General features: G+C 42.4%; 1 protein-coding gene across 5 annotated transcripts in view; it reads right to left on the reverse strand.

Annotated features, from left to right (window-relative positions):
- Nucleotides 1-20,854, reverse strand: part of impg2a (interphotoreceptor matrix proteoglycan 2a) — a 93,802-nt gene that overhangs the window by 18,774 nt on the left and 54,174 nt on the right. For 4 of the 5 annotated variants that reach the window (XM_048541312.2, XM_048541309.2, XM_048541311.2 and 1 more), the window contains exons 15-16: nucleotides 19,092-19,311; nucleotides 5,727-5,937 (exon numbers count right to left, since the gene is read on the reverse strand). In XM_048541312.2, coding sequence (XP_048397269.2) covers nucleotides 5,727-5,937; nucleotides 19,092-19,311 — 431 coding nt within the window. The remainder of the gene's footprint in view (nucleotides 1-5,726; nucleotides 5,938-19,091; nucleotides 19,312-20,854) is intronic. The other variant, XM_048541315.2, reaches the window with a different exon arrangement.

The raw sequence follows: 20,854 nt of genomic DNA on the forward strand, positions 1-20,854 counted from the left end.
CCCTGAACACTATGGGCAATTTAGTATGGCCGATCCATCTAGCCTGCACATCTTTGGACTGTGGGAAGAAACCGGAGCACCCAGAGGAAACCCACGCAGACATGAGGAGAATGTGCAAACTCCGCACAGTTACCCGAGGCTGGAATTGAACTCGGGTCCCTGGTGCTGTGAGGCTGCAGTGCTAACCACTGAGCCACCGTGCCACCCATGCTTCCAGTTCTTTAGAGATAATGGGAACTGCAGATGCTGGAGATTCCAAGACAACAAAATGTGAGGCTGGATGAACACAGCAGGCCAAGCAGCATCTCAGGAGCACAAAAGCTGACGTTTCGGGCCTAGACCCTTCATCAGAGAGGTGGATGGGGGGAGGGAACTGGAATAAATAGGGAGAGAGGGGGAGGCGGACCGAAGATGGAGAGTAAAGAAGATAGGTGGAGAGAGTATAGGTGGGGAGGTAGGGAGGGGATAGGTCAGTCCAGGGAAGACGGACAGGTCAAGGAGGTGGGATGAGGTTAGTAGGTAGCTGGGGGTGCGGCTTGGGGTGGGAGGAAGGGATGGGTGAGAGGAAGAACCGGTTAGGGAGGCAGAGACAGGTTGGACTGGTTTTGGGATGCAGTGGGTGGGGGGGAAGAGCTGGGCTGGTTGTGTGGTGCAGTGGGGGGAGGGGATGAACTGGGCTGGTTTAGGGATGCAGTAGGGGAAGGGGAGATTTTGAAACTGGTGAAGTCCACATTGATACCATATGGCTGCAGGGTTCCCAGGCGGAATATGAGCAACTCATATTCCGCCTGGGAACCCTGCAGCCATATGGTATCAATGTGGACTTCACCAGTTTCAAAATCTCCCCTTCCCCTACTGCATCCCTAAACCAGCCCAGTTCATCCCCTCCCCCCACTGCACCACACAACCAGCCCAGCTCTTCCCCCCCACCCACTGCATCCCAAAACCAGTCCAACCTGTCTCTGCCTCCCTAACCGGTTCTTCCTCTCACCCATCCCTTCCTCCCACCCCAAGCCGCACCCCCAGCTACCTACTAACCTCATCCCACCTCCTTGACCTGTCCGTCTTCCCTGGACTGACCTATCCCCTCCCTACCTCCCCACCTACACCTTCTCCACCTATCTTCTTTACTCTCCATCTTCGGTCCGCCTCCCCCTCTCTCCCTATTTATTCCAGTTCCCTCCCCCCATCCCCCTCTCTGATGAAGGGTCTAGGCCCGAAACGTCAGCTTTTGTGCTCCTGAGATGCTGCTTGGCCTGCTGTGTTCATCCAGCCTCACATTTTGTTGTCTTCCAGTTCTTTAGTTATGTAAGCAATCCTGCTGTTTATGATCTTATCTTTCAAAGTATTAACTTTGTCAACATGGCACCAAGGTTATTCAGTGTAATCTCCAAGGTTGTTTGAACTGCATTTACTTCAGGGTTATTGCCAGTTTCTCAATCAGTTTTTTTTTCCATTTAACATGTATTTAACACTTTTAAGCTCTAAAATACAGGTAATATAGTAAGACATACTTGCATCACAGTGATAATGGGAACTGCAGATGCTGGAGATTCCAAGATAATAAAATGTGAAGCTGGATGAACACAGCAGGCCAAGCAGCATCTCAGGAGCACAAAAGCTGACGTTTCGGGCCTAGACCCGGGTCTAGGCCCGAAACGTCAGCTTTTGTGCTCCTGAGATGCTGCTTGGCCTGCTGTGTTCATCCAGCTTCACATTTTATTATCTTGCATCACAGTGTCCTATTGCTGTCAATACACAATCATTGTTTGAGCAACACTGTATAATTAAGACTATATAACTGTATTATAATTATAATTATAACTGTATAATTGCACACATACATAATATCACACTTAATAACAAGGGCTATCCAGTGCAAAAATCATGATTGATTCAAGGAACTGCAAACTATAAAATTAGCAATACTCAAATACGTCACTAATTAAATGACAACCAGGCAAAAATCAGTTTCAGTTACTTGGGTAGGATAAGCTAACAACAGCCACAACAAAACCATTCTGTTCCCTCATTCATAAAAGATAGCATTCATAGCTTACATAATTGTGAATAAATTCTTACTAAACTTATCCCTAAAGCTAGAAGACCATGCAAATAAGACTTTTAAGAATATATCTTTACTTAGTTGTTCTCAGTCTTGGTTCTTCAACAAGCCTGTCAGCTGCAACCCCTGTTGTTGAATTCCTTGTGCGTGAGATATGTGCGTTTTGGGAGTTGTAACCATCAATCCTTTCCTGTGAAGCTACAATACTCAGAGCACTGCACTATTTTTCATTTCATGACAGTCAAGCAAAAAAGGATCTAGAAATTTGGTTCTGTTCCTTAAGTAAATTTTTCAAATACTAATTTTTTGATTAGGTACTTTACGGCCTTACAGATTCAAGATTGAGTTCAACAATTTCTGTCCACAATCCCAATGTGTTTAATTTTATTAGCCCTTTTTTGCTCCTTTCGTTTCTCCTAACTTTGCTTTCAAACAGGACCATTCCTGCACGAGGCTCACCTGACTTTTCTTGCCCCATCGTCATTTGCTTTGGCCATGTAAGACTACCTTCTGACATTCGATCTCTCCTGTCCTCTCTCTGCCTATTCAAAGTCTTTCTTTTATCCTTGCTCCACCCACACCTTGTTCAAAACCTATTACCTCTATCTCATTAATTTCTCACTATTCTCATGAAAGGGTTTTGACCTGAAATTTTAACTTTGTTCCCCTGCTGAATACTCCAGCATTTTCTCTTTTTACTTTAATAAAACATGTAGATTGTCACCGAGGACAGGGTTGGAGTTGGTGGCTAGAAGTTTGACGCGAACACCAGAAACAGTCAGAAGGGTTTTGCTTTTGAAAGGTTGAAGTGTTACTGACAAGACATTTTTTCACTCAACCTCACTCATCCATTCCTGACCTTCCACAGTCTGAGCTAATAACAAGGACTCTATTGTTACAATCACACCTGGAAATGCAATGATTCCACTTAATGGCATTCGGTAAAGCTTAACCAATAATCAAAATTGGGAATTTGTCACTTTCTTGTTCAGAATCTAGAGTATCAACATCACCAATTTCTATTTAAAAAGTAGACATTAATCAAGAATGACTACATCTTAGATGAAAACTAGCACTAAATGCATCACCATTCAGCAAGTGAGTGTGTGTTTTCACCAAACGTGAGAGCACAACAATGGAAGAAAAGGCCCAATGGCATTTCAAGTTTTTAATGTGGAATTCATGCAGAATTCCATAATTCCATAGAAATGAGTCAAGTTGAAAATTGGGAATTTTATGGAATATTCGACCTGGATTTGGTGGGCACGCCAATGAAAACTTCAAAATAAAGCTGCAGTAGTGAGGATTCAGGCTGTCTGCCGTGACTGAAAGTTTAGGTCTGCGCTCATTCACGGTGACTGTGATTGCTTCCAGTATTCCCAATTTGTACATCATAGAGTCCTTTTAGAACATGGAAGGACATCTCAGCTTGCAATCTGTGTTTAGCTTTTGTACACTGGATATATTATCTGGGCAATGTGCAAAGAAAGTACGAAAAACAAAATTACAAGACAATGTTAGAATCACTGAATTGTGGAATTTTATAGTACAGAAGGCAGCCATTTCATCCATCACTGGCTCCTAACTGAGCTACCTGGCTAGTTCCATTCTCCAGCCCTAAATCCAGAGCCCCTTAAATTCATCACTTTCAGATACATCTCCAGCTCTCTGTTGAAACCTCCTATGGAATCTGCCTCCACCACTCTCTCAACAGTACATTCCAAATCCTAATAACTCAATGAGTAAAGACATTTCTCCTCATCTCAGTCCTAGCTCTCTTGCTGACAATCTTGAAATTGTGACCTCTAATTATTGACATCCCAACTGGTAGAAACACAACGTCCTTCTTTACCTTGACAAAATTCTTCATCATTTTGAACACCTCAACAAAATCGCATCTTAACCTTGTCTGCTCCAAGGAGAACAACTCAATTTCTCTAACTTTCCTTGTATCTGAACTCTCTCATTCCTGATGACCTTCTAGTAAATGTCCATTGCATTCTCTCCAGGGCTTTAATATCCTTCCTTAAATAAGGTATCCAGAACTGAACACAATACCACAAATGTGGTTAGACCAATGACCTGTAGAGGCGTAGCATCACTTCTTTGCTTTTATAGTCTACACTTTTATTTATCATAATATGGATATTACATACTCCTGTACTCCCCTCAAAGTTGTACCATTGAACCTGTAATGTCTTTCTGAAGATTCTTCAACCAAAATGCATTATTTCACGTTCCTCTCTGAAAAAGTAAAACAAATTTCTTAAATTGTTTAATTGTTGTTTGCATTATGTTGCAACCTTTGCCCTTTTTGTGTTAAGAACTTTCTTGTGTAAATGGTAGGAATGCTGTATCATACTTCTAAACTGCTCTTCCTCGTTAGGAAGTAGTCTTGGTGAATGGCTACATTATCAACTGTCAAATAGCACAGATGCAAAAGACTTCTATCTGCAACTAACTGATGGACCCTGTTCCTGTAATTACTGGGAACTCAGTGCATTCAAAATCATTTGCATTGCCTCTTTTACAGGGCTATAATGTGGCATAGTGCTGCCCGAAAGCTGTTCCATGGAGATCACTACCCTCTTTCTGAATGCAGAACACTGGGCTTTTATGGAAATTCAGAATTCTTCCTTTATGATTGCCTGCAATAATTCCTTGAAGGCAAAATACTTCCCTGTCTGTCTGGGGGCTGTGTGGCTTGAAGATTCATTTGATGTTCCACAACACAACTTTTATGGAACTTGGAGGCACGTACAGCTGTTACATTCTTTTTACACAAACTACCATACAATATCATGTGCAACACGACAATGCCTAATTGTGCTGCACTAAGTGCTGCATTCTGTTACAATTCAAGAGAAACACTGCTTCCTTACCAGCACTAACTTCCTCAATGCCTCATCTGGCAATTTCTTAGCAACATCACTACGTATCTCCCATGAACACATCTGTGTTGAATTTTGATGTTCTCTCCTATCAAACATATACTTGACTATTGTTGAGCTTGTCATCTCTCCGCTGAGTTTTGATGTTAATATGCTTTCTATGTTGGAGTTCAGACATTTTCTAAAAATATTGAACTATCAAACCTGATTTTTTTCATAATTTGTATAATTTTAGTCATTAAACGCCATGTTGGGTGTGAAGAGATTTTAAACAATTATCAATAATGCAAGTACAAATAGTTGATTCTTATTTTCTCATTTCACCAGAATCAAATGTTCACAAATTGCCTGGTTGAATTAAAATTTCACTAACAGCTTCCTGATAATAAGAGATGGGTATGCTGTACTCCCATATCTAATGAAGAGTTAAACTTCGAGTTCTAAATCTTCAACAATGCATTTACTGGGTTGCCAGAATAACAGTAGTTTTCTGAGTTCAGATTAACAATTTTCTTAGTAGATACAGTTATCAATTCAATGGAAATGTTACTTAGCAATTTATTCACACAACTGAAAATTTGAATATCTGAACTAGAAACAAGCAGTAATACACTTTTTGGAAGATGTAAAAAGAGAGAACAGCCGGTCTGACTTTCAGATCCTGTACCAAACAAATAATGCAAGAATAGTTTAAATACCATGCTTGTTCAGGTTATCTGAATATGACATACAAACTGGTTGTTTACTTAACTAAGTCAACTGGAACATACCTACAGATTGCTCCTTGGCCTGGAATTATATCACATTTGCCATCATTAAGACAGAAGTCAGTGTCCACATCACAAATACTTTGACAGGGTAAGTCATCCACACTTGTATACCCAGCATTACAGACACATTCAGACTCTCCTGTCCAGTGGTTCACCAAGCATTCAGAATATTCATTGCAGGCTTGAAACTTGCATGGGTCAGCCCCATTACCTGAAATCACAAGGCACAGCTGTATATTAGCTACTGTCCCTGTTACAAATAGGCAGTACATGATACAAAATGGGGTTCATTAAATACACAATGGAAAACATTCTATTTACAATGTATACAAGAATTCCCTCCACCACCACCACCTCATGCAAGTTCCCCTCCAAGTCACAATCCATCTGACTTGGAAATATATCACCATTCCTTCAGTGTCATTTAAACTCCCCCTTGAATGTCACTGCAGGTCTACCTACACCAAATGGACAGCAGCAGAAAGTACCACACCACCACCTTCTCAAGGATGACTAGCAACGGGCAATAAATAGTGGCCCAGCCAGCAATGCCCACATCCCATGAGTGATTTTTTTAAAAAAGCCTTAGGATGTTCAGCACATTTAAAGCACTTTAAGCATTTGCTGGTGTAATTCTTACTAATATTGTCTTGAATTATCATTAAACGTTTTCCCACCAGCAAAATCAAGATAAAACAGTTGAGATTTTCTCTAATCCTGTTTGTCCAGGACACTTCATGGCCCTTTCAGCACTCCTAACTGCTCTGTCTGTCTTTAGTTTTCTATCCTCACGTGTACCTCCTTTTTCTTTTTGACTAAATTCACAACTTCTCGTGTCATCCATAGTTCACGAATGTTGCTATCCCTATCTTCAATTTTCAAAGAAACATGTTGATCTTGAACTTTATTCAAATGGCCTTTAAAGGAATCTCACGGGACAGATATAGATTTATCCTCAAACAGTAGACCCCAATCCTTATTCTGTTGTTCCTGCCTGATATTGTCATAGTTAGCCTTCACCTAATTTAGTACTTTCACCCAAGGACTACTCTTATCCTTATCCATAAGTAACTTAAAACTTACAGAATTATGGTCACTGTTCCCGAAATGCTCCACCACTGAAACTTCTATCACCTGGCGGGGTTCATTCCCCAATACTAGGTCTAGTATGGCCCCTTCCCGAGTTGGACTAATTACTTATTGCTTCAAGAAGCCCTCCTAGATACACTGAACAAATTCCCTCCCCCATCCAAGCCCCTGGCGTTAAGTGAGTCAATACAGGAAAAATTAAAAGCACTCACCACCACAACCCTAATGATACTACATTTTTCCATAATCTGTTCAAATACCTGTTCCTCCATCATCTGCTACCTGTTGGGAGGCCTGTAGTACGATCCCATCAAAGTGATTGCACCTCCCTATTCCTGATCTCTACCCATATGCCATTGCTGGATGAGTCCTCACAAGTGTCCTCCCTCAGTACAGCTGTGATATTCTCCCTTAACAGTAATGCAACTTGCCCATTTCTTTTATATCCCTCTCTATCACACCTGAAACATCTAAATCCCAGAAGGTTAAGCTACCAGTCTTGCACCTCTCTCAAGGAAATCTCTGTTATAGCTACAACATCATTGTTATATGCATTAATATGAGCTCTAAATTCATCTGCTTTACCCATCATACTCACATTTCAACAAATTCACGTCAGATCACCAGTCCCACCGCATTTAGTAACATCTCCCCGTCTGTTCTTCCTCTCAGCCTTACTGATCTTAGTCTCTAAATCCTCCTCAGTTGCTGACCTACTGCTCTGGCTCCTATCCCTCTGCCACACTAGTTTAAACCTTCATGGGCAACACAAACAAACCACCCTGCAAGGATTTTGGTAGATTCCCAGTTTAGGCACAACCTGTCCTTCTTAAACAGGTGCCACCTGCCCTGGATGACATCCCAATGATCCACAGGAGGCCGGGACGTTAAATGTCTTCAAGACAGAGATTGATAAATTCCTGATCTGGCAAAGAATTAAGGGCTACGGGGAGAGTGCAGGGAAGTGGAGTTGAAACACCCATCAGCCATGATTAAATGGCAGAGTGGACTCGATGGGCCGAATGGCCTTACTTCCACTCCTATGTCTTATGGTCTTATATCTGAAGGCCGCCCTCCTACACCAGCTCGTTAGCCGCTTCCTTAACTGTACTATCTTCCTATTCCTACCCTCACTGGTACTTGCACAGGGAGTAATCCCAGCCTTACAACCCTAAAGTTCCTGCTTCTCAACTTACTATCTAACTTCCTGAACTCCCTTTGCATGACCTCATCATTGTTTGTGCCTACACCATTAGTACCAATGTGTTAGTACCAGATGACTGACCATTATTAACCGGTTTATTCCCTTCACCTTTTTCTAAACATTTGCAACCCTCAAATCCTTTGGTGCCACCACCAGATAGTTACAGACTTGGACAGCATGGAAACAGATGCCTCAGTCTAACTCATCCGCACCAGTCAGATATCCTAAACTGATCTTATCCCATTTGTCAGCATTTGGCCCATATCCCTCTAAACGTTTCCTTCTCATGTACCATCCAGATGTCTTTTAAATTTTGTAATTGTACTAGCCTCCACCACTTTCTCTGGCAGCTTATTCCATACACACACAACGCTTTGCCAGAAAAAGTTGCTCCTCAGATCCCTTTTAAATCTTTCCCCTCTTATGCCCTATAGTTTTGAACTCCCTTACCTGAGGGAACAGACCTTGGCTGTTTACCCTGTCTATGCCTCTCATCATTTTATAACTGTCTTATAGGTCACCCCTCAGCCTCCGACACCGTAGGGAAAAAAGCCCCAGCCTATTCAGCCTGTCCCTGTAGTTCAAACCCTTCAATCCTGGCAACGCTTTCAAGTTTAACAATATGCTTCCTATAGTAGATTGAAGGAGAGTTGGAAGATGGTGGCTGGGTTCTCGAATATTTCCACCATTGCTTCTTTCAGTAACCCATGCAGCCCCGGTGACCATACTTCTTTGAGGACTGTCAATCAACCACCTTCAGCCAAAATCGTCAAGTAGAAAAACCACCTCAGCCTCTTCCTGTGGTCCCCAGTATTAAAAATGCCAGTCTACAACCAATTTGATCCACCCCCAGGTGACATCAAAAATGATTGAAGGCTCTGGAAACTCCAAGGCCACGTGCCTGATAACATTTAGCGACAGTACTGAAGCCTGGTGTTCCAGAACTAACTGCTCCTTTACAAACCTGCTCCCTTACTGTGGCAACACTGACATCTTCCCAACAATGTGGAAAACTGCTCAGATATGTCCTGGAGACAATAAAGGACAAATCTAATACAGCCAATTGCCACCTGATCAACTACCTCCAAGTCATCAACAAAGTTATGTTAGATTTTTCCAATGGTGTCACCAAGAGGCATCTACCCAACAATAACCTTAAAATTCTTAGTTTTGATTCTACTAGAACTGTTAGATGCCAGACCTCACTGCAGCCTTGGTCCAAAAATGGACAAAAGGGGTGAATTCCAGAGTTGATGAGATTTGATGCAGCAATTGACCAAGTGTGGCATCAAGGAGCTCAAGCAAAACTGGAATCAATGGAAACTCTCCAGCAGCTAATGCAATATATACAGCAAAGGAAAACTGCTGTACTTCTTGGAGGCCTATCATCTCAGCCCCAGAACATTGCTGCAGGAGTTCCTCAGGGTGGTATTAAGATCAGAAGTGAAGTTTTACCTGTGATTACGCAATGTTCAGGATCATTCGTGACTCCTCAGATGCTTAAGCTGTCCATATCCAACTCCAATAAGAGCTGGGTGATATCCAGCCTTGGGATGATAAGTAGTAAATAACATTCATACCAAGTAAGTTCCATGCAATGACCAAATTCAGCAAGAGAGGATCTAACTCTCACCCCTTGAAATTCTCCCCCATCCCCCCAACCATCCACCCACTGTCAACATCTTGGGGGTACTATTCACTTTAAACTGAACTGCAGCAGTCATATACATACTTTAGCTATAATGGCAGATCAGAGTCTGGGAATTCTGCAGCAAACAACTCAGTTCCTGACTGCTCTAATCTTACCCATCATCTACAAGGCACAAGTTAGGAGCCTGATGGAGTACCTTCCACTGCCTGGGTGAGTGTAGCTCCAACAGCTCATGAATCATCACAAGGTCCGAAGAAACTTGCTTGATCGGCACACCATCCACCAATCTGGGCATTCACATTCTCCACCTGTGATGCACGGTGTTAGCAGCAAGACATAAAGCAGCAATTCACCAAGGATCCTTGAACTGCTCCTTTTAAGCCCATAATCTCTACCACTTAGAAGGACAAGGTAGCAGGCACACAAGAACGCCACCCAAGTCCCTTCCAACCTACATGCCATCCTGACTTCGAGCTATATCATTGTTCCCCTTCATTTTCCTGGATCCAAGTCTTGGCACTCCCTCTCTAACAGCACTATTTGTCTGTTGCAGATGGATTGCAGTGACTCAAGGAGGCATTCATCCCGCCTTTTCAAGGGTAAACAGGGATGGGTCATAAATTGTATCAGAGATAATGGGAACTGCAGATGCCGGAGAATCCGAGATAATAAGGTGTGGAGCTGGATGAACACAGCAGGCCAAGCAGCATCTTAGGAGCACAAAGGCTGACATTTGGGGCCTAGACTCTTCATCAGGAAAGGGGGAGGGGGAGATGGTTCTGAAATAAATAGGGAGAGAGGCCGAGGCAGATTGAAGGTGGATAAAGGAGAAGATAGGTGGAGAAGAGACATACAAGTTAAAGGGGCGGGGATGGAGCCAGTAGAGGTGAGTGTAGGTGGGGAGGTAGGGAGAGGATAGGTCAGTCCGGGGAGGACGGACAGGTCAAGGGGGCTGGATGAGGTTAGATGGGGGTGCAGATGGAGGTGGGACGAGGGGATAGGTGAGAGGAAGAACAGGTTAGGGAGGTGGGGACGAGCTGGGCTAGTTTTGGGATGCAGTGGCGGGAGGGGAGAGTTTGAAGCTTGTGGAATGTTGGCCTTGCCAGCAATGCCCACACTTCCAGCAACTTGCAAGTGCCCCACCAAACCTGTTGTTGATGAAAGGACTACCAGTGGATATCTAAACTTTGGAAGGAATAGCAATGCAGGACCTTGGTGAGCATATTCGTGAATCACTAAAGGCATGGCAAGACCACTTTCAGTGTGTGCATTTTTCTCTATATCCACTGTTGTACCCAGTCATTTCTAACTGCTTTCACAGATAACATCCATCTGGAAACAAGTTTATTTTATGCTGCTTTTCATTCTGGTTATTTGATTAAAAGATTAAATTGGATATGTTATATCCTTCTGATCGGAACTATTTTTCAGAGACTACTTATCAGCTTTTATTCTCCCATTGCCCCCATTCTTAATGCCTTCTCACAATTTTAATAGTTGGCTAGTGCCTTCATTCTTTTAGTATCTTTACAAAATGTCATTGAAACCATATTTTATATCCATGAACAATCTCCTACTTTTGTGTAAAATAACCTCAAAGTCATTCAGTCCGTTATATTCTTGTGCACACTTGGGGTATCTGCTATTTGTTACCACTTCTTTATTTTCGTTCCTCATAAGGGACAACCTTTTCTTTCAGCTCTCAGTCCTGTTGGAAGTTATGTCTGAAATATTAGCACCTTTTTTCATTGCAAAGGTTGAGTTCTTTCCTCCAAGCTATTAATTGTAATCAATTTTTAAAGATATAATTTCATTTAATATTATGTGGTAAAACTTACATGATTGCAAATTAATTTCAATAGTAAATTATATTCAGTAATTTCTCATGTTTGGTCTTATTCCACATGAATATTGAGTAGAAACTCAATAATTGCTAGTTATCATTAAATACACTCAGCTTACAGTGGGTATCAAGTGACTTACTGGCAATTTCCCAACAGTCCTCGCATTTCATATATATCAGATACAAAGGGAGAACAAAAGAAGATGACTGAGACTTATTTAGGCATTTCAACTCAAGGATTCAGATATGTTTCTCCCAAAGACTCCAATGAGCTGACAAATTTTGACAGGAAACATTACGTGGCCTTGAGAATTACTTTGACATATTTCTGAGAGATAATAGGAAGCATGTTTCATCTTTTTTACGAAGCACTGCATATTGAAAAGCTTCATAATTTGCTGTTACTGAAAAAAGGCAAAGCATCTAAAATTGACCTCAATGCCCCTGGGCCAAGGAAGAGAAATATAGGCAAAGGTTCATGATCTGACACAATAAAAGTGATGCCAGACACACTGACTGTTCAGAAATGAATCAGATATCTCAAGAGACGTAAATTTTGAAGCGAAAGAAAAAGTTATGCTTAAAGTTCTTCACCAGAATATATTGACAGAGGTATATCAGGGACAAATGGGCCTGGAGACAATCAGATGTCTTGCACGGATTTTGTGTATTGGCCAGGGATCAACAATGATAAGGAGAAGACAGTGAGGAAGTGCAAAGCATGCCTGAGTACCCAACTACAGCAACACAAAGAAACTCGACAAACTCACAAGATTCCATCAGTTCCTTGGTCCAAAATCGTTGATGCTAACTTTCTAATGTGTTCATTTGTGAATCAATAGTTCTTTCCTCCTAAAGTGGTTGCATTTATGTTGATCAAAATTAAACAAATCAACTTTACCTTGATGACTATTCTGCACATTTGTAAGTCGGCTAGAATTTCTGCGTTCTTATTTGAATTTCATTCAGTCCATTTGGTGCAATTCTTAGAGGTTTGCAATTATTTACAAAGGTTTGTGGTCAGTTTCCTCAAATAATTGCTTATCATACAGATCTGCGTGGAATCTTGCGATATCAAATTCCAAAGCAAGTGTTTTGCACTCTACGTTGGACTAACTGGACTCTGTTTGTGACAGGTTTTTAGATCAAAATAAATTTTGTTTGCTATCTTGCATGCTTTCTTAGGCCTTAGTACTACAGGATACAAAGTTTCTACTCATGCATGTGACTGAAACATATATTGATGGCCTTCCTGCCATATATAGAGAATGCTTATCATTTAGAGATGTATCAACAAAGGTGCCTTCTTAGAAAGGTTTGGTAAAAGGTTTGGAGCAGCATGACGTTTAGTGGTTAGCATTGCTGCCTCAAAGCGCCAGGGACCCAGGTTTGATTCCAGCTTCAGGTGACTGTCTGCGTGGAGTTTGCACATTTTCCCTGTGTCTGCATGGCCTTCATCTCACAGTCCAAAAATGTGCAGATTAAGTGAAATTGGCAATTGCAAATTGCCCATAGTGTCCAGGGATGTGGAGGCCTGGAGGATTAGCCATTAGCAGGGTTACAGGGATAGGGTAGGGGATTGTGTCTGGGTAGGATGCTCTTCAGAAGTCAGCGAGGACCTGATGGGCTGATTGGTCTGCTTCCACACTGTAGAGATTCTATTTAAGTACTAAGAAATTGAAAGTTCTCAGATTTCTCTGCAAACCTCATTTGTGCTGGGGAGTAGGCACGTGTCATACATCTTTGACTTTGTCTGGGTCAGGACAGATCTTGTAATCTGAATTAAGACCAGGAGATGTAGGAGCAAAGTAGGCTGTTCCTCCCAGGAGTCTGCCCTGCCATTCAATAAGATCATGGTGGTCTGATAATCCTTAACTTCACCTTCTTTTAATTTGATTCACATTTCTAAGATGTAACAAAAGAAGGGCGAGGTATGCTTAATACTTTGTCCCAAGACATTTGCACAGCCTACATGAACTCCTGGCATGGACACAGGTCAGCTTGGACTGACAGGATTTTTACTCTAATCAGAGGAATGAAGTGAAGAACCTAAAGTACACATCAGTTTTTGGGGTCTCTAACTATTGCTTCATCAGTGATGTATTCAGCTCAGGGAACTGACCATTGACAGTTCGTATTTGGGGTAGCTCACTGCCAGCAACCCTTTTATCTGTGCTAATTCCAAAGGCCTGTCTAATTGTTAGTGGTGGATTATGACAAAACAGAATGCAATATAAAGAGTCTTATACAACAAGGTGTAGCTTGTTGTATGATAGTAATAGCTACAAATAACATTCACTAGAACATAGAATGTAGAAGTATACAACACAGGAACAGATCTTTCTGTTCACAACAAGTGAAGCTTAATTGCAATGATCAGGGAGTCAGAAATGACATGTCTGTCTCCACCAGACATCATACATTGCAAATTCGACGCTAATTCTTTCACAATCATTTCCTTATATAACAACTAGGATCTTGGCATAAAACCCATTTCCTGATTTCTACCTGTTCCCTTCCACTTGGCGCCCAAAACTGATGAGAAAGTTGAGGAAGGAGCCAGGAAATATCTTCTCCTACTTCATTTGAATACTTAGGCTGGAGCTGTGCATAGTCTAGGTGCAGAACTAACTGCATATTTCAGGACAAACACCTTGTACAAGGGGTCTCCAGTCAATGTCATCTTCACTGAGTTCAACAGCTCAGCGTTCCCCAGAAGCAAAAAATAAGAAACTGCTCCTGATGATTTTTTGAAAATGTTACTGCACTTACTTGAAGTGCAAACCCTTGTACTGAAGGGTCTAGGCCCGAAACATCAGCTTTTGTGCTCCTGAGATGCTGCTTGGCCTGCTGTGTTCATCCACCTCCACACTTTGTTATCTTGCAAACCCTTGTATGCTGTCTCTAAATGCTGCAAGTCTATGTTCAATTAATCCCAAAGAATGGGATTCTCACAAGAGAACTGTAAACAAAACCTGGCTTCAATTTTATCTTCACAGATCCCTGTGAACTCTGCTGAACCTTGGTTAATCTTCTTAAAGTCTGTAACTATTGCAAGCACTGATGCTGGGTATGAACAGTACTTCAATCCTATTAATGATGTCGTAGGGTGGTCAAAACACACGTACAAAACAGCAGATATCTAAATAACTTGTAGTAAACTTACTGAATCATACCAGTTTGCTGGACCTTGAAATTCAGCTCCTTTAGTATTTAGCATGAACAAGGTCCTGCTCATCAAAGTGATGACATAGTCAGCCAATACCGAAGATGCTCTGCTTTTACACTAATAAAAACATTTCTATATCCCACAATTATCACTGAATTATCAAATGGAATCGAAAATTGGTTTGCTGGTGGCCTTTGTGTGGTCGTAGAATGAGCAACATGACCCTTGGCTCTCAATGAAAGTACAGTAGGAAAATTCGAATTCAGAATCATTCAAGGAGAAATCAATTACAATATAGCTGAATCTTTGATTTGGGTGAAATTTCATTCCCATTGTAATTTCTTTTACTTATTTCTAATCTACACATTGGGCTGAATTTTATACTTTTCAGAAGGAGATGAAGTGGAAGGTGAATGGTCCACTTACACCAGCCCCTCCCTGCCATTTCGGTTTAGAGAATCAAGTGACACATGACCAACCAGGGACCATCCAGCAAGAAGCTTCCTAATTGGAGGTATGACATGATACTCTGCCCAACAGGGGTTCAAGACCTGGATGTCACGCAGCTGAATGTTTATGTCCAAACAGGATGTTATTCATGATCACTAATTTAACAGCCTCCCGCCCATTGAATTTATATTTGCATTTTAATGAGGGTTTAAAATGTCAAAAGATTAACTCAAAAATCATACTGATGCTGTCACCTTCGCCAGCCAAAATTGCTACTACAGTTAGCATGGTTCGGGTAGCAGCTTTCATTTTCTGCTCCTTGTGTCATTCTTTTAAAAATTCACTCATTGGCTGTGGGCATTGCTGGCTGTCTAACATTTACAGCCCAATCCTAGTTGCCCTTGAGAAGATGGTGGTGAGCTGCCTTCTTCAACCACTGCAGTGTAAATGCTGTAGTTGACCCACAACTCACCAAGGGAGGGAATTCCAAGATTTAACCCAGAAACAGTGAAGGATTAGCAATATATTTCCAAATCATTTTGTACAACTCATTGTGCATGCAATATAGTAACCCCAATTGCATTCTTGTCTGATGCCCAAGATATGAAACGTACAGCTATAACTCACATGTAATTATCTTTTTTAACTTGTTAAACAGCTTGTTAATTTGTGACTGTGGGGAGGCAATGGCCTAATGGTATTATTGCTGGTCTGTTAATCCAGAGACCCAGATAATGTTCCGAGGACCTGGGCTCAAATCCCCGCCACAGTAGATGGTGGAATTTGAATTCAATAAATATCTGGAATTACCAATCTAATGATGATCCATGAATCCATTGTCAATTGCCATCTGATTCACTAATGTCCTTCAGGAAAGGAAACTGCCATCATTACCTGGTCTGGCCTACATGTGACTTAACACATACAGTAATGTGGTTGACTCTTAATTGCCCTCCAGGCAATCAGGGATGGGCAATAAATGCTGCCTCATCAGTGACGCCCTCATCAAATAAAGGATTTAAAACACTGGTTGGGCTCCTAATTTGCATATCTGTTTGTCTTGTGTAATATATGAGACTGATGTTATGATGTCACACCAGCATCACACTACTTCTTATGTTCACACCATTTCATTTATATTTCATATATTCCTTATCCGGTTGTCAACAACAAAAAATCAAAATAAGCAGCAGAGGTAGATGGCAACCAGCAAAGATGAAAGCTCTACTTTCTTTTTAGTCGAACAATGCATTACAGTTCATGTTCAAATTTTTGCCCTCACATACATTACTTGACAGGATGTGTTACGTAAAATCAAGCCAAACAACTTCACAAAGCACTTCACAGGAGCAACATAGATGAAAACACTGATCGTATGACCCATTCCCACAGCCTGTGCTTACTGGTCATGCTGCAGAATCGATTACAGTTACAACAAAATCAGGAATTTTTTTTTCTATTCATTTGTGGGATGTGGGCATCGCTGGCTGGCCAGTATTTCTTGCCCATCCCTAGTTAGATTAGATGAGATTAGATACCCTACAGTGTGGAAACAGGCCCTTCAGCCCAACAAGTCCACACCGCCCCTTGAAGCATCCCACCCAGACCCATCCCCCTATAACCCACACGCCCCTGAACACTACGGGCAATTTAGCATGGCCAATCCACCTAGCCTGCACATCTTTGGACTGTGGGGGGAAACCAGAGCACCCGGAGGAAACCCACGCAGATGCAGGGAGAATGTGCAAACTCCACACAGACAGTCGCCCGAGGCTGGAATTGAACCCGGGTCCCTGGCGCTGTGAGGCTGCAGTGCTAACCACTAATCCACCATGCCGGCCCTTGAGAAAGTGATGGTGAACTGCCTTCTTGAACTGCTGCAGACCTCCTGCTGTCGGTTGACCCACAATGCTATTAGCAGGGAATTCCAGGATTTTGACCCAGCAACAAAGAGGGACGGTGATATATTTCCAAGTTGGGATGGTGAGTAACTTGAAGGGGCACTTGGCTGTGGTAGTGTTCCCATATGTCATTTGCCCTTGTCCTTCTAGATGCAGGTGGTTGTGGGTTTGGAAGGTGCTGTCTGAGGATCTTTGGTGAATTTCTGCAGTGCATCTTGTAGATAGTACACACTGCTGCTACTGAGTGTTGGTGATGGAGGAAAAGGATACTTGAGGATGTAGTGCCAATCAAGCGGGCTGCTTTGACCTGGATGGTGTCAAGCTTCTTGAGTGTTTTTGGGGCTGCACTCATCCAGGCAAGTGGGGAGTATTCCATCACACTCCTGACTTGTGCCTTGTAGATGGTGGACAGGCTGTGCGGAGCCAGGAGGTGAGTTACTCGCCACAGTATTCCCAGCTTCTGGCCTGCCCTTGTAGCTACTGTGTTCATGTAGTGAGTCCAGTTGAGTTTCTGATCAATGGTAACCTTTAGGATATTGATAGTGGGGGATTCAGTGATGGTAACACCATTGAATGTCAAGGGATGGTAGCTAGATTGTCTCTTATTGGTGCTGGTCATAGCCTGGCATTTGTGTGGCACGAATGTCACTTGCCATTTGTCAGCCCAAGCCTGGATATCGTCCAGATCTTGTTGCATGTGAACATGGTCTGCTTCAGTATCTGAGAAGTCAAGAACGGTGCTGAACGTTGTGCAATCATCAGCGAGCATCCCCACTTCTGCCCTTATGATGGCAGGAAGGTCATTGATGAAACAGCTGAAGATGGTTGGGCCTAGGACATTACACTGTGGAACTCCTGCAGAGATGTCCTGGGGCTGAGATGATCGACCGCCAACAACCATGACCATCTTCCTGTAGTACCGCTGCTGAGCCACTCTTGTTGGAGGACATTGAAATTCCCCACCCAGAATACATTTTGTGCCCTTGCCATTCTTAGTGCTTCCCCTAAGTGTTGTTCAACACTGAGGAGTACTGATTCATCAGCTGTGGGAGGACGGTATGTGGTAATCAGCAGGAAGTTTCTTTGCCCATGTTTTACCTGAGGCCATGAGACATCACGGGGTCTGCAGTCAATGTTGAGAACTTCTTGAGCAACACCCTCTGTATACCACTGTTTACCACTGTGCACCTCCTCTGCTTGGTCTGTCCAGCCAATAGGACAGGACATATCCAAGGATGGTGATGGTGGTGTCTGGGACATTGTTTGTACGGTATGATTCTATGAGTAAGACTATGTCAGATTGTTGCTTAACTAGTCTGTGATACAGCTCTCCCTAGTCAGGCTGTAGCCTCCAGATGTTAATGAGGAGGACTTTGCAGGGTCCACAGGGCTGTTTCTGCCATTGTCTTTTCTGGTGCCTAGTTCGATGCCAGGTGATCTGTTCGGTTTCATTTCTTTGAGACTTTATAGCAATTGGTACAATTGAGTGGCTTGCTGGGCCATTTTAGAGGGACAGTTAAGAGTCAACCACCCTGCTGTGGGTCAGGGATCACATGTAGGCCACACCTGGTGAGGGTGGCAAATTTTCTCCCCTGAAGGACATTAGTGAACCAGATGGGGTTTTCCAACAATTGACAATGGATTCATGGTGATCAGTAGATTCTTAATTCCAGGCTTTTTTTAAAAAATTCAAATTCCATCATCTGCTGTGAGAGAGACTGACCTATCCCCTCCCTACCTCCCCACCTATCTTCTTTACTCTCCATCTTCGGTCCGCCTCCCCCTCTCTCCCTATTTATTCCAGTTCCCTCCCCCCATCCCCCTGTCTGATGAAGGGTCTAGGCCCGAAACGTCAGCTTTTGTGCTCCTGAGATGCTGCTTGGCCTGCTGTGTTCATCCAGCCTCACATTTTATTATCCATCATCTGCTGTGGTGGGATTCGAACCTGGGTTCCCAGGATTAATAGCCAAGCGATAATACCACTAGGCCATCGCCTACCCAAATGGACACACATTAATAAATCTTAAGTAAAAAGAGCTTACAGTAGAAACTATTTACCTGATTCAACATCCAGAGAAAATCTATCAATGGCAAGGTTCATAGTCTGGTATGCTGTGTTGCAGAAATCATCCAGGATTAGGTAAACTGCATTGGTAACATTCCGTGGAACAGGCTTTGCGAACTTCATCCGGCTGTTAACAATAATGCTGCCATTTCTGAAGTTTAGGATTTCAAGGTGCTTGAAATCAGTCAGATTAGACTGAAGGTATGGAACAAGCTAGAAAAGAAGCAAGTACAACTCTTCAGAAAACACTGAATTACACGACACTCAAGATGTACAATGATTACACTTTGTGCTTTCTGTCGTATTATTTTTTTCCAAAGTTTCACAATTTTCCAAAAAGAAAAGAATTAAATTTGTTGAGAAAGAAAAGGTGGTATAGCAACCACAGCCTCAAAGAAAGACTTTCGCACGGGGATTATTAGAACCTATGAAATAGTTTTTAAAATAGTAAGGAAAAACAGAATTAAACATTAGTTGAGAAAGATAACAGAAATTAAAATTATAGGCAAAATTTCAGAGTGTGTGGTGGAAGGTAGTGGATCCCAAATAGTTTGTTTATGGGTTCAGTGTACATGCGCTTTAGGCAGATCCACAATGCCCTTATGGTGGGAGTTTCAGGATTTTGACCAAATGATACTGAAGGAACAACAGTAATATATTTCCAAGTCAAGATAGTGAGTGTCTTGGAGGGCAACTTGTAAGTGGTGGTTTTTTCATATATCTGTTGCCCTTATTCTTCTAGATGGTAGTAGTTATGGGTTTGGAAGGTGCTGACTAAGGACTCTTGATAGATTAACAGTGGTTCAGTGGTTAGCACTGCAGCCTCACGGCGCCAGGGACCCGGGTTCGATTCCAGCCTCGAATGACTGTCTGTGCGGAGTTTGCACATTCTCCCTGCGTCTGCCTGGGTTTCCTCTGGGTGCTCCAGTTTCCTCCCACAGTCCAAAGATGTGCAGGCTAGGTGGATTGGCCATGGTAAATTGCCTATAGTGTTCAGGGGTTTGTGGGTTATAGGGGGATGGGTCTGGGTGGGATGCTCCAAAGGGGCGGTGTGGACTTGTTGGGCTGAAGGGCCTGTTTCCACACTGTAGGTAATCTAATCTCATCTAATCTAATGAATAGTATGAATGGTACACAGTGCAGCTACCAAGGGTTAATGGAAAAAGAGTGAATGTTTGTGGACATGGTGCCTCTCCAGCGAATGTCTTCATCCTAAATGATGTCAACCTTCTTGAGTGCTGTTGGAGCTGCACACATCCAGGCAGGTGAGGAGCATTCCATCACACTCCTTACTTGTGTCTTGTATATGGTGGTACAGGCTTTTGGGAGTCATGAAGTGGATTACTTGCTGCAGTATTTCTAACCACTGACCTGCTGCTGTAGCCACTGCATTTATATTATTAGTTTATTCAGTTTCCAGTCCCCAGGAAGTAGATTTGGCACAATGGAGAACAAATGAATTTTTAAAGCTCTTTTCTGTTGGTGCTGGGACAATTGGGATTTGTGTGATTTAAGTTGATTGGTGTAAATTGACCTTCATTTGCAAAACAGTTGGACCTCTGAGACTGTCGCCTGACTAATCTGCAATTGTAGCAGAATATTGTGAGCCATGTTTATTGGCTGTATATCAGTCACTGTATTCAGTGAGAAACAACTTTCCTAAACATGCTTTCTTGTTTTATGATATATTGATCTCTGTATTGTTAACAGGCATTGCTATAAAGGCAAAACTGCGTCCAGGAAAGGTCTACAAATC

The sequence above is a fragment of the Stegostoma tigrinum genome, chromosome 12 (assembly GCF_030684315.1).
Source record: "Stegostoma tigrinum isolate sSteTig4 chromosome 12, sSteTig4.hap1, whole genome shotgun sequence".
In the NCBI taxonomy this organism is placed as follows: domain Eukaryota; kingdom Metazoa; phylum Chordata; class Chondrichthyes; order Orectolobiformes; family Stegostomatidae; genus Stegostoma; species Stegostoma tigrinum.